Source organism: Acomys minous (assembly GCF_964271855.1).
Source record: "Acomys minous genome assembly, chromosome: 14".
Taxonomy (NCBI): domain Eukaryota; kingdom Metazoa; phylum Chordata; class Mammalia; order Rodentia; family Muridae; genus Acomys; species Acomys minous.
Genome location: NC_140496.1, coordinates 74,628,922 through 74,645,525, shown reverse-complemented (window position 1 = coordinate 74,645,525; position 16,604 = coordinate 74,628,922). Strand labels below are relative to the sequence as shown.

General features: G+C 37.6%; 1 protein-coding gene across 2 annotated transcripts in view; it reads right to left on the bottom strand.

The window, feature by feature from the left end:
* DPYD (dihydropyrimidine dehydrogenase) overlaps window positions 1-16,604 on the bottom strand; it is an 867,929-nt gene that overhangs the window by 659,789 nt on the left and 191,536 nt on the right. For both annotated transcript variants that reach the window (XM_084756838.1, XM_084756837.1), the window contains exon 4: window positions 7,316-7,403. In XM_084756838.1, the coding sequence (XP_084612964.1) occupies window positions 7,316-7,403 (88 nt within the window). The remainder of the gene's footprint in view (window positions 1-7,315; window positions 7,404-16,604) is intronic.

The window sequence follows — 16,604 nt, the reverse complement described above, 5'->3', positions numbered from 1 at the left end:
TATATTGACAGAATAATTACTCAGTTTTGAACATAATCAATTTTTTAAACATTTTATTTTATTTTTACTTATTTACTTTATATATCCCGACCAGAGCTTCTCCTCCCTCCTTTCCTCTCAGTCCCTCCCTTTCCTGTCCCCTCCCTTCTATGCTCCCCTCTATTTTTCCTCAGAGAAAGGGGAGACTTCCCATGGACATCAGCTCTCCTCCACATATCAAGTTGTAGAAGGACTGGGACATCTTCTTCTACTGAAGATAGACAAGATGTTCCAGTTAGGTGAAAGGGATTCAAATGTAGGCAACACAGTGAGACACAAGTCCTGCTTCTGCAGTTAAAAGACCTACTTGTAGGGAGTGTGGGGAGGGGACAGGGCTTGGAGAGAAAAGGGAAACCAAGGGCAGAGGCATCTCTGATCCAAGCTGGAGACTGAGACGGAGCAGGCTACAGGGGGGCTTTGGGGATGTATCTAGCTGAACCTCTTAGCAGTGGGTTACATGTAGACTGAGGAGGCCACCTTCTAGACAGGCAGGACCTATAGTGACAGGAGGGGAACACCGATCCACCTACAAAACCTTCCAACCGAAACTTACTCTGCCTACAAGATGGGCAGAAATAGAGATTGAGGGAATGTCCAACCAATGCCTGGCCTAGCCTGGGACCCACCCTATGGAGAAAGCCCATGCAGGATACCATTAATGATACTCTGATGTTTACAGACAGGAGCCTAGCATATCCTTCCACTAAGAGGCCCCACCTAGAAGCTGATTGAATCAGATTCTGAGACCCACAGCCAAGCATTAGGCAGAGCTCAGGGAGTCCTGTTGAAAGGAAGGGGAGGAAGGACCAGGAGGGGACAGAGATGCCACAAGAGGACCAACAGAGTCAACTAACCTTGACCCTTGGGGGCTTGCTGAGACAGAAGCACCAACCAAGGATCATGCATGGACTTGGCCTGGGCTCTCTACGCATGTATAGCAGATGGGCAGTTAGATCCTCCTGTGGGTCCTCTAGTAAGTTGAGGGGGTGCTGTTTATGGCATGGGCTCTGTTGCCTACTTTCAACCATCACTTCTACGTGGTTGCCTCAGTGGTTGAGGATTAGCTCAGTCCTGATGGGACTTCATCTTCTGGGGTGGGTTGGTGTGTGTGTGGGGGGGGGGGGAAGGGGAGGTTCTCCTTTCTTGAGGAGTGGGGGAAGGGGGATAGGAAAGAGTGAGGGCAGAACCGGGAGAAGAGGAGGGAAGAGCCTATGATCTGGATACAAAATGAATGAATGAATAAATAAGTAAATCTAAAATATATTTAATATATAAATTTACTCTGATACTTTAAAATATTCACTTATTTTTATTTATGTGCTTGGGGGTTTTATCCTCACATATGTCTGTGCACTCTGTGTGTGCCTGGTGCCTATGGAGTCCAGACAACATATCAGATCCTCTGAAACTGGAATCACAGATAGACCCTACCAAGTGGTTCTTAGGAATTAATCCCTGGTCATCTGCAGAAAAAGGCAGGGATTTTAAACACTGGGCCATTTCTCCAGTTCTCTGTTATGTATTTCTAAAGATGACCAATAAGAGTTAAATTTACGTGGCAAACTTGAAGTAAACATCGTTCCTATCTTCTTGGGTCTAAATTACTGAATAAAGATCAGTATCTATCATATTTCATCTCTATTAACTTAAAACATCCATTTTGATCTAAAAAACATCTTAACTCCTAACCTACTAAGCTTAATTGAAAGACTAAACTATCTGGTCTTAAACCTCATCAGAGATTTGAGAAGGAATAAAACTTAAATATCTGAGTGAACCAGAAGTGCAAGTTAACTGCTTCCAAAATGAAAAAATGATTGAGACAGTTACTGCCTGAACAGCCACCCAACACTTCAAGCTTGCCAAATACAAATAGCCAAATCACTGTGAACGAAACATTTATATAATTCCTGATTGTCTCATGATTCTTCCTGCTGTATGTATTTTATTCATGCGTAATAATATAAATGTATATGTTAAAAGAAACATAATAAAAAAGAGTTAAATTTATTTAAGAACTATGTATAAGTGAGTCATGTTTTCTACTGAATCTAGATTGTATATATTTACTTCTTACTCTGTAAACTTATGCTTTTCTACACCAACACTGTAAGGCTTTATAGTGATGCTAATATCTGATAATGACAAATTATATTTCCTTTTCCTGAAGATTCTTTCTTTTTTAAAATTTCAATTTGGACTTCTTCACATCAATATAGAGTTCTTATCAATTCCTAAACATTGTTCTTATTTCATTGACAATATTTCAACTGAATACTAATCTCCTGCTATGATAATTCTAAATTATAGGGAATATATCTTATGTACAACCATCTTTAATGAGTCCTTGAATAGGTAGGTCCCTAAACCAAAGACAATGACAAAGCCAACAGTGCACTGATGTACCTGGAATTACCTTTAATGCCCTTGCCAATAAGTTATTCATGTGTCAGAAATTATAGGAATATAGCATAATTAAGAGAATGTTCAAGGTTAATCCCAATGTGAAACTATGACAAAACTCTACCATAAAGCAAGGACTTCATAAGCTTACATCATTACAAACATAAAGATAACCCTTCTTGCCCTATCTCTCATCTGGAATTACAAAAAACTTAACAAAAACCTCTCAAAACAGAAAGAATGATTTAGGAAATTTATAATAATCCAGTACTCAAAAATACTTTTGGCTTAATCTCTAAGCCATACCTATTTTAAAAAATGAAAAAAAAATATATATGGAGCAATTGAGGTACTTCAAGATGGTGAAGCTACTTCCCACCAAGCCAAATATAAACTTTTTTTTCTGGAAACATGCATTAATAAGAGTCTTCACTCATAGAAGTTTTGCCATGGGTTCAAATACAAAACAAAATTAAAAATATACCATTAGGCATTCAAAGAAATGAACAGACTGAACATATGGTAGAAACAGACTCTTTGCAACTCTGGAGAGTAGAATTATAGAGTAGGAAAGTAAATATTTTACCTGTGGTTGGTACAGAATATCTTGAGAAACCAAATAAACATTGGCAGATAATAGATAAATTAAAAAAAAATCTCTTAGAACCAATAGATACAACTGTAACTCAAAACTCAGTGGACTACTTTTAAAAGATAACTTGACAATTTAAGTCACAAAAGAAATGAAGGAACTCAAAATGTAATTCCCCCCGCCCTTCAAAATTCAGAATTGTAGACAATGGCAGTAGACTTTGAGAGCCAAAATATATTTAAATTTTTTGTTTATTTTTTAATACATATCTTGAAATGTTCTTCAATGAGAAGTTTCTTTAAATGCCCAGGAAATAAATAGAGCTATCTGTAACAACAGTCCTATTACATTAGGTATCCTACATAAAAAGAAAAGGCACAAATCTTATTCCTACCTTTTTGTTCTACATCCCTAAGATATTTATATGTTTTAAATTACTGCATGAAAAATGATGGCATTTGTTAGTTTAATATAAAAATGGTGGAAATCCCAACCAGCTTCCATCAGTCACCATGGATTCAGACATGACTTTCTAGGTACTAAGGAGCAGCTGGTAATTTTTGATTAAAGAAGTAATGCAAGTGCAGCTTTAGTGTTGGTTAATTACTCCAAAAAGATAATCAATATTTTGTTTGTGAAAGCATGAACTACTTTGCAGTCGAAAGTGAAACACAAATGCGAAAGATGGTGCCCTCTCACCACTCAGCTCCATGGCTATACATGATAAACATGTCATACATATGAACATAGGCACCAGGAGAACTTTTTCAATAAAGATAATTATTACTTTCAGTAGTAATTGCCAGTAATTTTTCCATGTACATTTTCTGTGTGCCCCTGAGTTCTATGCCAGTTGCTTTCACAACTCTGGTGTGCCAGTAGTTATTTCTGTTGGAAAGAAGAGCTTTGGTTTTGGTCTTCCGTGTGTGTGTGTGTGTGTGTGTGTGTGTGTGTGTGTGTGTGTGTGTGTGTGTGTGCGCGCGCGCACGCGTGCCTGTGTGCATGTGTGTGTGTACTTATGCATGTAAGGAAAGATGTGTTTATCCCACAGCATGCCTGTCAAAGGTCAGAGGACAATCTTGGTGTGATTCAATCTTTTACCTTGTTTTCTACAAGGGCCCTTTTTATCTGCCCCTGGGTATACCAGGCTAGCTGCCCAGGAGCTTCCAGAGATGCTCCTCCCCTCTCTCCCATCTCACTGCATAAACACTGTAAGTGCAGATGGACCATATGTTACCCGGATTTCTGTGTGATCTTGGATCTTGAATCAAAACTCATGTCCCCATGCTTTTCCAACGAGAACTTTACTCATTGAGCTGTCTCTCAGCCACAAATAAGTTATGTTTCTTTTACATTGAATCATTCAAGGAAGCCTTTATCCCATATGCATCATTTAATTTGTGTATAATTAATAGCTACATGAATCTACAAAAGTTTGCAAATGAGGAGGGGGAAATCAGCCTATTATCATTTAACAATAGTTTTGAAGAGAACATATCACTTCTATTTGAAGCACAGGATCATGAAAGGAAGAGTTTAGCAGACATTTTCCCCATTACATTTATAGACTGGCTACACATACTCTTAGATAAAGTAGTGTTTCTCAAAAAAAAAAAAAATCCAGAAATATAGCCCAGTGTTCACAGTTTGATGACTCAGAAATGTGTACTTCCATTTGAGAGAGACAATTGCAAACAACAGCCTGCACCAGCGAAACAGAGAAAAGCTGACTGTAGAGGGACAATGGCACAGAGCAGAGCTTGCGAAACTGGAGTTGTAATCCAGTTTGTAAGAAACTAAAGAATGGAGGCACTGGTCTGAACAGTAGCCTTTACACAATACAACGCCCACGACATCTTTTTTCCAAAGATACACAAAGCTCATTGAGCCAGGTGATTCAATTACCCTCTCACCCTGGGATGGAGCCCCCTCCTGTGTTGTGGGCCACTAGCAGCGCCAAGTGGGACAGCCTACATCGTACACAGCCGGTACATATCTAAAAACCTGCAGGCTTCAAGGAAATTATTCCTTTGACCTTTCATTCTTGTTAAAGTGATTCCTCACCAATAAACCACATATAAAAGTTTATTAACAGCATAAGGAAGGATGAAATTTTCAGTTAAATATTTTTAAATTTTTTAATTAATAAGTAAATATGTTTCAATAAACATCAGCATATAGATAAATTAGCGGGGACTGACTTGGACATAAATTCTGGTGTTCCATATTTGAACACCTCCCCTTGGTGGGGAGGCCTGACGGCACTCAAAGAAAGAAAGCAGGCTACCAAGATGAGACTTGATAGCCTATGACCATATAGTGGGGGAGGAGGACCTCCTCGGTCATAGACCTAGGGGAGGGAAATAGAGTGAGAGTGGGAGAGGGAGGAATGGGAGGATACAAATAGTGAGGTAACAATTGAGTTATCATCTGAATAAATTAATAAAATTAAAATTAAAAAAAGAAAATGGGAAGAAGTGGATTTTGTTGTTTTTTAATATTACTTGTATCCTATGTCACTAATATTTTTCCTGTATGTTTGTATATGTACCTAATGACTAAGGAATTCAGAAAAGTATGGCAGATAGCCTTGGACTGAGATTATAGATGGATCTGAGCTACAATGTGGGTCCTGAAAAATTAACCATGGTCCTCTACAGAAGCATTGAGTCCTCTTAACCACTGAGCCATCACTCCAGCCACAGATGGATGGAGTTTTAACAACAACAACAACAAAAAGAAAGGATTTGTATATCTCTCAGACATAAAGCCATTATTCTTTTTTGTCATTTTTTTTCCCTGTGAATTTATGTAGCTCTTCAATGTGTAGGGTGTGTATTCCTTCAGATCACCTAGATACTACTGGTGTGGGACTGTTCAGAGACAATTTAGTTAGCACACTCTTTCAGACTCATGGCCTTCAGCAACCCTCTCATTTCTGGTACGAGTGCTGTTAATTTAGATATATGTTTTAGCAGGAATATTTCAGCCTTCAATATTTGTACATTTTGGTAATATGCATCTTTAAAATGAAGATGATTTAAACTACATCCCTCAAGGTATTTTTTTAACAGGTAAGATAAAGTTCTTACAATGATGAATATCTTAGATACTATAAATTTAAAACAAAATCCCTTTCCAGAATTCTTTGAAAATGATAATCAGATTTTCTGTTTCCTAAGGGATTAAGACCCAAACTTGGATTACGTTATTCATGAATTTCTACAACCCAATCACAATCTGCTTGTAGTTTCACCTTCTGTTCTTTATGGAATCCTGAGTCTGTTTACTAAGGCTAAGTAACATTCCCCCAAGTTCACTATTTGTATGTTCACACTCCTTCTTTCACACATGTTGCATGCACAATTTTCCAGAGATACATGGAATGCAGTATTAACCAAAACAAACTACAGTTAGGTATTTTTTTAAAAAGTGTCTCTGTTTGCCTTTCATTATATACTATTAAGATGATGATGACGGTGATGGCATGGTCACAGCAAGAGTGTTCTGAACTGGCAAACAGTAGATACTCATTAATTACTATCAGCAATAACAATTGAATCACTGCTATAAGACTTGCCATATTAAACATTAGGGACAGTAATTTCATGTCATTAAAATACTTAAATAATCACTAATACATTAAAAATATCCATATGAAGTATTATTCACTTTGCACCAACTTTGGGAGACTGATGCTACATTTCTCTCACAGAAGAAAGGACAGGTAACTAGTTTGCACTTGATTAAGATCAAGCAGTCATTGTAAAAATTCAACACTTCAAATCCTAGTAAATATGACCATGAAGACTAATGTCATGCCCCTACCACATAAGCAATAACTGTTGATTACCTCAAACCATTTGCAACATTTTATTAATTCTTTGAGAACTTCATTCATATGTACAATGTGTTTTCTCATACTCACTGCATATTCCTCTCAAATTTTTAGCCACTCTAAGAACTACTACATTCCACTGCCAACCTCACCTTCTATTTTTTTTCATTAACCTTCAAGTGTAATTTGTCCTGCCTATACTCTCACAGGTATGTGGCCATCCACTGGAGCACAGTAGTCACTTCCTTAAACAATACTGCCTCTGCCTAACATAGATACCATCAGCTGTCAATAGCTCCTCAGTGAGGGCTGGCAGCTTGATATACACCCTTATGATTAACTGTGAACTGGCTTTATCTTGTACAAGCCTTGCACAAGCAACCTCATCTGCTGTGAATTCACCAGCATAGTGGTCCTGTCATGCCCATAGCCTCTAAGCTCACCTTGTTGGCGATGCTTGTGATGAATGACTTAACATCAAGATTTGTAGGACAACTCTTCTGACAGGGGGCGTCTGCACACTTCAAGCATCTAGAGAATAGAATGACCATGTTAAGAAAATTACAAAGAATATGATATATGCCCTCTATTTTTACCTTATACCAATTAAGAGTTAATATTTAATAGATACAAACAAAATTTTTAACATTTAAGCACACGTTCTTAAGTGATACATTCTAAGTTCTTATGCCTCTTGAAATATGCATTTAGCATATTGTTCTCTCATAGCTGCTCCTAGGTTTTAAGAGGTACATACTAGAGATACATGGTTCATTCTTTTATGAAATATTTCATCCTTTGATCTACCAGTACACTATTTATGATACACAATATCTTATGGCAAGGCTTGTATGTCTTAGAGACCTCAATCATTATGCAAATTCAGAGAAGATCTAATATCTTAACAGAATGTTGTTAATTTTCCTTATTCTTTTAGGAGTTTCCTGCTATTCCCGGTTTCCCTTCCTCTCTCCTCCCTCCCTCCATTTCTCTGATGTCTTTCAGCTCATAATCCGCTCACAGAACAAGTTGGGTTCTGGTAGCAACTGTTTCAAAGAATATCTACGAATCCCTTCCTTCTAGAACAAAGCATTTTTCTCCAAGCTGCCTTCAGTTTAAGGGAAAAGTATAAGGTCATGATCTCCCTTGCTAGTGGCAGGCTTCCTGCAATTACAGGCCAATGCGGGGTTTAAAGATGCAAATTTATTACCCTGGCAATGGGGTAATACTCCACAGGGACCTCCTTTCTACCCAATTCCACCTCCTTCATGTCTCAATTTTAACTCAGAATCTTCTTCATAGGGAACTAACCAAATGCATTTGTGAAGTTTATTTTATCTGAGTGACATTTGGGAAGATGGTAGATGTACTTATTTCACTGAGGAGCATGTGGTATGTCCAAGTTACTAGTCTCCAAAATGATATTGATGACTAGACTATGAGACCCATCATGCCACAATGCTACTCTCCAACAGAAACAGATGCAAACACTGTACCATTCTTCATTTGTACATGGTATGTGTGTGTTTGTGTGTGTGTGTGTTGTGTGTGTGTGTTCATTTACTCACTCATTTAATAAACATTTATTGACCCTGTGCATGGTAGATTGAGCTTTTTGACCAAGTATTAATATGTTAGGAGTTTGGTCTTCAGAGAGATGGTGCTGGAAAGTAGTATAAAGCCTACTGGGAAGACAAGCCATTTAGGGTACTAGTGTCAGAAAGGATTGAGGAGGTTATGTCATTTCTTGCAGGAGGCTCAGTATGTATAGAAGAGTAAGCTTAGTTCCTTCCTTGCCTCTCTTTGACTTTATTTTTATTGCTATCTCTCTCTTACACACACACATATATCATCCATCATAAGGCTAATGTGATACCCTATGTCATGTGATTTGGACTTTTAACCTTCAAAATGGTGAACTAAATAAATGTCTCTATTTTACATATTACTCAGTTTCAGTAACAGAAATGAATGCAAGATATGAAGAACAAAAACATAGTGGTTCCTAATATACAATTAAAAGAAAGTGCCGGAATATAAAGAGCACTGTAGGTTTCAAAACAAAAAATTTAAGATTGAGCAAAATGCAGAATAATAAGGGAGCATATAAGAGGCTTAGTAATCCTAGAGTGGGAGTCAGGAAAGATTGGATGAGTCCATAATACCTAATAAAGTCCTGAATGTTGAGTGGATGTCAAGGAAGCAAATAGTGATAGTATTGGAGCCAAGGAAAAAGAAAAGAATGACTCCAGAGTAGTAATGGTACCTGCCAAGGTTTGAGGAGGGAAGACAAAGACAAAGTAATGGGATTTAGTCTGACCTAAAGCAAGAGGGCATGAAGCAACACTTTCAGTTGGAGATGCATCTTCAGAGACTATACTATTGTCACATGAGCTAGAAGACCAGCATTCGCTAAGAATTTGTCTAAAAATGAATCCGACATTATTCACTGATATTGGAACGAAAATCTTCTTTTTTATCCACTTCCAAGTGTAAAGACCTTAGTTCATTCCCTTCAAAGAAACAATAGATGTCTCCTTGTCATTCCTTTGTATGGCCATCCTCCCCATTGTCTGGAGCAATTTCTCAGAACCTAATTAATATCTTGTTTTTAAATCTGGTCTCTTTTCTATGGCTTATGCCCTTAGCCTTCTCTCTAAATTAAAATTTTCACAATGAGTACTGAAGGCTTTTCATAATCAATTGTCCTCTGTGAAATGTAGTCATTAAACCTCTCCCCTGACATTGTTCCGAATGCCATTGTTAGACTCACATCTGTCATTTTGTTGGATTTCTATCTACTCATACTTAGGCACTTAGAATGCTTTTTTCCTCATCAATTACTCTCTCTCTCTCTCTCTCTCTCTCTCTCTCTCTCTCTCTCTCTCTCTCTCTCTCTCCCTCTCTCTCTCTCTCTCCTCTCTCTCTCTCTCAGAACAACAACAATTCTTAAAAGTACATCCTACAACATACATCACTAAATGATGTAAAAGGAGAATGAGACTAGCCCAATGTGGTGCTTGAAGCTGAGATAAGTTAAGACTGCGGGAGGAACTGCTGTGTGAATAAATATGGTGGACATGAATAGTGTTGGGAAAGGCTTTTTACCAGGTAGCAATGCAACACAGCTCAAATTCTAGCAGAACAATAAAGTTCTGCTATATTCTCTCAACTAATATGTTACCTTAGCTTATCATTGCATAAGTAATTCAGATATGTGTATATATATATATATATATATATATATATATATATATATATATCATATATATATGCTAATCATACATCAACACAGACACACACACACACACACACACACACACACACACACACGTAAATAAAAAGCATAATAAGAGGGAATGAAGAAAGGAAAGAAAAGATAGTGACAGAGAGACAACATTACTACAGATTCTATTTATTTCTAACCAAGTTTTCTGAATTTCCTCTTTCAAGCACACAACCTGAATTACAAGGCAACTAAAAAATGATTTTATTATCCCAGTATATACGAGTGAACCAAATTAAGATGCAGCATGTCTTCCTGTCCTTCCAGAGAAATCTTAAATTCAACATAAACAGATTCACTTAACAGCACTGACAATGTAAGGATTTTCGTTGTGGTTATTAAGCCTCTTTACCAAATAATTTTCCTTTTATTATTGAGCTAGTTCACAAATAACAGCTGTTGGAAATGTCAGATGTTAATGAGGCAGGGCAATGCAAACCTGAATTGTAGCATTCTTTTTTTTTTTTTTTCCTTTTGGTGCCATGAATATGCCAGAATGGGAAGACTCTGATAATAATACCATCTTGCAATTCTCTAAGCGCTCTGCAGACTAAAGTGCATCAGGCTGCCATTAATCCCACTTATCACTCTGACAGCTCAGTAATTACACTACTGCTATAGCCAGGTAGTCCTAATAAAATATCAACCACTGTACTGGAATGCATACTGGTGAGATGTTTTATTAAACTTGGGGAGGGGTGATTATCAAGTGACATTATTGTTGACCTATTTTTCTATTTCACAATAAATTATCCTTTGACCATGCTATAATAGATATTATAGAGCGTATTTACTATACCAAATCAGAAAGGTTCTGAATTGTAAGGATGTAGGCAAATGATGTAAATACAACAGCAGAAATGTGAATCCAGATGTTATTCCTAAATTGCTTTAAATGATTGATACCATGAAAAAAAATCAGAGACACAGTACTTAGGGGATATGTCAACAATTATGGGATGCCACAGTGCTCCGTAAATTGTTCCTCGGAAGTAACATTTCAATTATAGTTTTGTATCTTCCATCATTTAAAAACCCCTTTCTCAAACAGTTACTGTGTTATAATAAAGTTTATATTTAAATTCACTGTAAGGGGCAAAAGTTAGTTGAGATAAGTAATAACGTAATACTTTTAATCTGCAGATAATTAAATTCATACCAAACTTCTATATTAAATTATCTTTAAAAGCAGCGAAACACCATATATTTTACTACTGATAAACTTTCTATTTTCATATTTAGTACAGGGCATAACAATGGATTTCATTAAAAGCAATATGTGGAATGCTTAATAAATGTTAATCTTTTGTGATTAAGTGGATTTTCAAAAGGCATATGGAAACTTTCACTCTGTTACTTAAGGGAAAAAACTATTCAAGAAATACTTATTTGAGATCTTTCTGAAGGGAAAACAGACACGATGACTGTGGGTGGTTTTACTTCATAATAAATAACCAAGTAGCATTTTATTCTTCACACATCTGAGAACAGATACTTCCTTCTTATTTTCATCAGCCTTCACAACAGCTGGAAATTTAAACTGTGCTTGTTAAAGAACTGTCTACTTGGAGAGCTAAAATGACATTTCTCAGAAAATGTACACGTCCATGTGCATACACATGTACACACATCTACTGAAAATGTTTGAACTCATGATAAACAGTTTTAGTTTTACTAAGCTTTGGTTTAATGAATCTAGCACTATTTATGTCTGATTTACATTAAGCCGTACACTAATAGAACTTGTCAAATTAGTATTCATGTAAAACATTCTAATATTTTATTATATTGATACTGTATTTCTTTAGGGCACTGATGTTCATTCATCATTTGGAAGAATTACTAGTCAAGATATGTGTCTTAGCTTTCCCTCTCTACAGGCACCAGAGTAAACAGACACATATGTTAGTGGTAACTCTCATTGTCACATTGGCGAGAGGGGTATGAACCAAATCATGAAGGTTGAGAGTGTCACAAGAACATCTAAAGTCTGGTACGTTCGGGACTTGCGCCCAAACACTGGGAAAAAAACAAAACATGGATTGTATCCTTAAAAGATGATAAGACTAATCTTATGTTCTGATGCAGTAAACGGTAAAAACAGGAAACTGAAAGTCTTACTCTGCTTCCAATAATTTCCTGGCTATTGGTTGTACCATGCTTCTCTCAAAATTCTATTAGCAGCCCTTCTTATACAAATTCTGGTGCTCTAATATTGCTATCTCCAATATGAGAGAGACAGGGGATGGAGGAGAGAGAGAGAGGGAGGGAGGGAAGGAGGAGAGAGAGAGAGGGAGGGAGGGAAGGAGGAGAGAGAGAGAGAGAGAGAGAGAGAGAGAGAGAGAGAGAGAGAGAGAGAGAGAGAAAGAGAAAGAGAGAGAGAATGGAGATATTGAGACTGAGATGAGACTTTCTGGGCAAGGACTATCTGGCACTGATACTAAATATCCCTAATACTCTTCTTGGCCCAGTTTCTATTGCAACATCATAAAAAAATAACTATTTTTAAAAATTTATTATAATTTATTCAGATTATATCCCAATTGCTATCCCTTTGCTTGTATCTTCCTATTCTCACCTACCCTCCCTCTCCCTTCCACCCTATATCCCTCCTCTAGTCCACTGACAGAAGGGGACATCCTCCTTCACCACATGACCACAGCCTATCAGGTCTCATCGAGATAGCCTGCGTGCCCTTCCTAGTGGGCTTCCCCACCAAGGGGAAATTATCAAATTGTGGACACCAGAGGTCATGTCAGAGGCAGTCCCCACTCCCCACCAACCATGGAGATTGAACTGTCCATTGACTATATCTGAACCGGATGTCTAAGTTTATTGCATGCATTGTCCTTGGTTGGTGCAACAATTTGTGTAGGGCCCCCTGGGTCCAGATCCACAGGCCTTGATGTTATCCTTATGAGGCTCCTGAACCCTCCAGATCTTTCTATCCCCCCATTTTTCTATAACACTTTCAGAGCTCTGGCCAGAGTCCAGCAGGGAGTCCTAGAATCTGTCCCTCCCCATCCCCTGTTGGGTGGAGTCTCTTAAAGGACATCTATGATGGATTAATATCCATTTAGAATTAAGTATATTTACCATGCACACCTTTCTAGGTCTGGGTTACCTCACTCAAGATGATTTTTTCTAGTTCCATCCTTTTGCTTACAAATTTCAAGATTTCTTTGTTTTTAATAGCTGAAGAGTATTTCATTGTGTAAATGTACCAGTTTCTTTATTCAGTCTTTGAAAGATGCTCCATCATACAATAAGGATATTTGCTCAACTATATTCATAGCAGCTTTATTTGTAATAGTCAGAATCTGGAAAGAACCTAGACGTCCATCAACAAAATATTGGATAAGTTATTTTTTATTTCATTTTTATTGAAAGTAGGCTCTTCTCTTATACAATACACACAGACTACAGTTGCCTTCCTTTCCACTCCTCTCTGCTCACTTCTCTCTGCTCACTCCTCTCTGCTCACTTCTCTCTGCTCACTCCTCACTCCACTCCCTGTCCATTTCCTCTTAAGAAAAGAGAGAACAGTTAAACAGGACAAAATAAGATACACTATGACATCACAATAGCTCGTATATTGAGGCTGGATTTAATGCTATACATCACTGTGTGTTTTTTTGCCCCACTTTTATTTTCAATGTTCTTAGCCTTTAAAAAAGTATTTGTATATACTCACTTATAAGTAGTATTAGACAAATAATACAAGAGAACCACACTACAATACACAGACCTAAAGGAACCAAGTAACAGGGAGGACCCTAGGGATAATGCTTAATCTTATTCATAAGGGCAAATAAAATAGACACCAAAAGAAGTTGAAGAGAAGGAACAGGGAGGGAGCCTCCCATAGATGTCCTCTGAAAGACTCCACCTAGCAGGAAATCGAAGCAGATGCTGAGACACACAGCCAAACTCCATGGTCCAGCACAGGGAGTCTTATGGAAGAAATGGGGAATAGAGGGACCTGGTGGGGTCAGGAGCTCCACAAGGACACCAATGGAGCCAACAAGTCCTGGCAGAGGATGATGGGGGTGGGTAGAGGGGTGGGGGGTAGGGTGCTGCAGAGACTGATGCACCAAGGATCATACATGGTGTGGACATAGACCCTTGGCTCAGATGTAGTAGATAAACAGCACAGTCTACTTGTTGGTCCCATAAAGTGGGGAGTAGGAACTGCTTCTGATATGGACTCCGGCCCCACATGCTGATCACTTCCCCCTGGTGGGACAGCCTTGCCAGGCCACAGAGGAAGAGGATACAGGCAGTGCAGAGGAGACTTGATAGGCTGAGGCTAGATATTAGGGGAGGAGGGCTCCTTTTTCTGAGGACTAAGGGGAGGGAAAGAGAGAGAGGGTGAGGGGGTAGGGTGCGATCTGGAGGTGACAAGGAGGGAGGGGGCTACAGTCATGATGTAAAGTGAACACATTTTTTTTTAAAAAAATTAAAAATTTCTGCAAAATCCCAACACATAGAACTTTTGGAAAACTTTTAAACCAGCACTGCCCCATCTTACCACACAGAAACAACACACATTTGTATCTGTGAATGCTGTTCCTAACTGTATAGCTTTCTTATTGTTGATTTCAAAGTGATTTGGAAAGAAGACGTTAAAGTAGGCTTTGAGTATAGAGAGAAGGCTGAGGAGGACCAAGATGGGAAAGATTGAATTGTTGTATCTTACTACATGTAGGAAGATGGGGTAGGTAATCAGATGTGCACACCACAAGTTTAGGCACAGGGAAAATTAATTAGGATGAAAAGAGAGCACAGCCAACTGGCTGATAGTAGGCTCAGTCCTTCGAGCTTTCTCAATTAGCCAGAGTTCTAGCATATTGAAAGCATAAGCACTAAATCAAAAAGCAACATTTAAATAATACTACTGTCTTTATATTCCCATAGGAATCACACTAATGACTACCTTGAAAAGTGGGTGGTTGCAGCAACGAAGCAACAGTGTCACTGCTCCAAATTTGGAATTCAAATTTCTTTATAGACTATAAGACAGTGACATAGAAACTGAGCTTTAGAAATGGAGTAGAAATTTGCTACAGTAACACCAGTAAAACAGTTGAATATTAAGCACTTACCAGTATTTTATATACCAATAACACAGAAACAAAGTTGGTGAATATAGAATAACTAAAGCACTTCTTAACTTTGTTTTCCTAGTCAATAGATATTTAGATGCTACTATACAAAATTGCCTATTCCATGAGCCTGCAACTGCTATCTATGTTAGTGTGCTTTAACCTGCAAACCATAGACTACAGTGGAGGAGAACTGAGCCTTGTATCATTGATTTCTGGTCCTCATGGCCACATTTTCCTAGGTGGACATTTTTCATCTACTATGAATATTGTGGAGAACAAGAAAACATAAAGGACTGAGGAAGACATCATAATTCAAGACCAAGACAAAGTTTCTTCTGTTTTGCCTAAATGTAATAGTGTAAGCCATTCCTAGGATAGACTTCATTAGCTCTGTCTATATGGAAGGTGTTATGATGGTATCTCACAGTTCATTTTAATGCATTAAGCCTGGTATGTATCCAAACCTTGCAAACTTGGGATTTAAATGTACTCTTTACCCACTGGATTTCAAGCAGTTATTTGCATCTCAGGAAAAGCAGAGTACTCAAGGCCTATAAGGGCTATAAATATCTTCTGGTAAGAATACAACTGAGGTAGTAGTCAAATTCTACATGTCATTTTACGTTGAGTAGATTTATATCCATACAATCCAATAAAATATATCCATAGTGAAAATCTTCTTGAAGGTTCCTTAGCATTAAGCTATTTTCAACATTACTCACTTCGTTTTTCCAACATCCACTTTTAATTTAATTCCAGGTCATACATAATTGTTTTTCAACCAGCATCTTTTTGTTTGCCATAATGCAGTCCCTTCACTTTTAGACAGCTGGTGCATGATGCTCAAAACACACACTTTTGATCTTTTACACACCTCTGAGGAAATTGGGTGACAGTTCTGACAGTTTGTATTATGGCTTTTCAACTCCATAACAGTCTTATTTCACCTGGACTATTTCCCCCATAGTACCATAAACTCTTTGATTTATTTCAAACATCTTTAAGGCATTGGAGAAAAAGAACATTATTTTTATAAACTGTCCATCCACCTAACAAATTACCCTTTCAAAATTTTAAAAGCTACTGTATGTTCTCATTAATATCAATGAGCTTATTAAGGAAAGGTAAGAAAAATGAATCCATATTTGGTTATAGGTGTCCAGGAAGTAAACTTTCTCAACAGATGGTTAACTCTGGAACAACCTTATGTTTTATAATTGTCTACAAGTATTTCCCAAAACTAATATAGTAGTGATACTGACATGTGTATTTGTATGTGGTCTCTATTAAACAGTAAGCTGTTCAGTATATCCTTAATTGGTACACAGGCATTGCAGT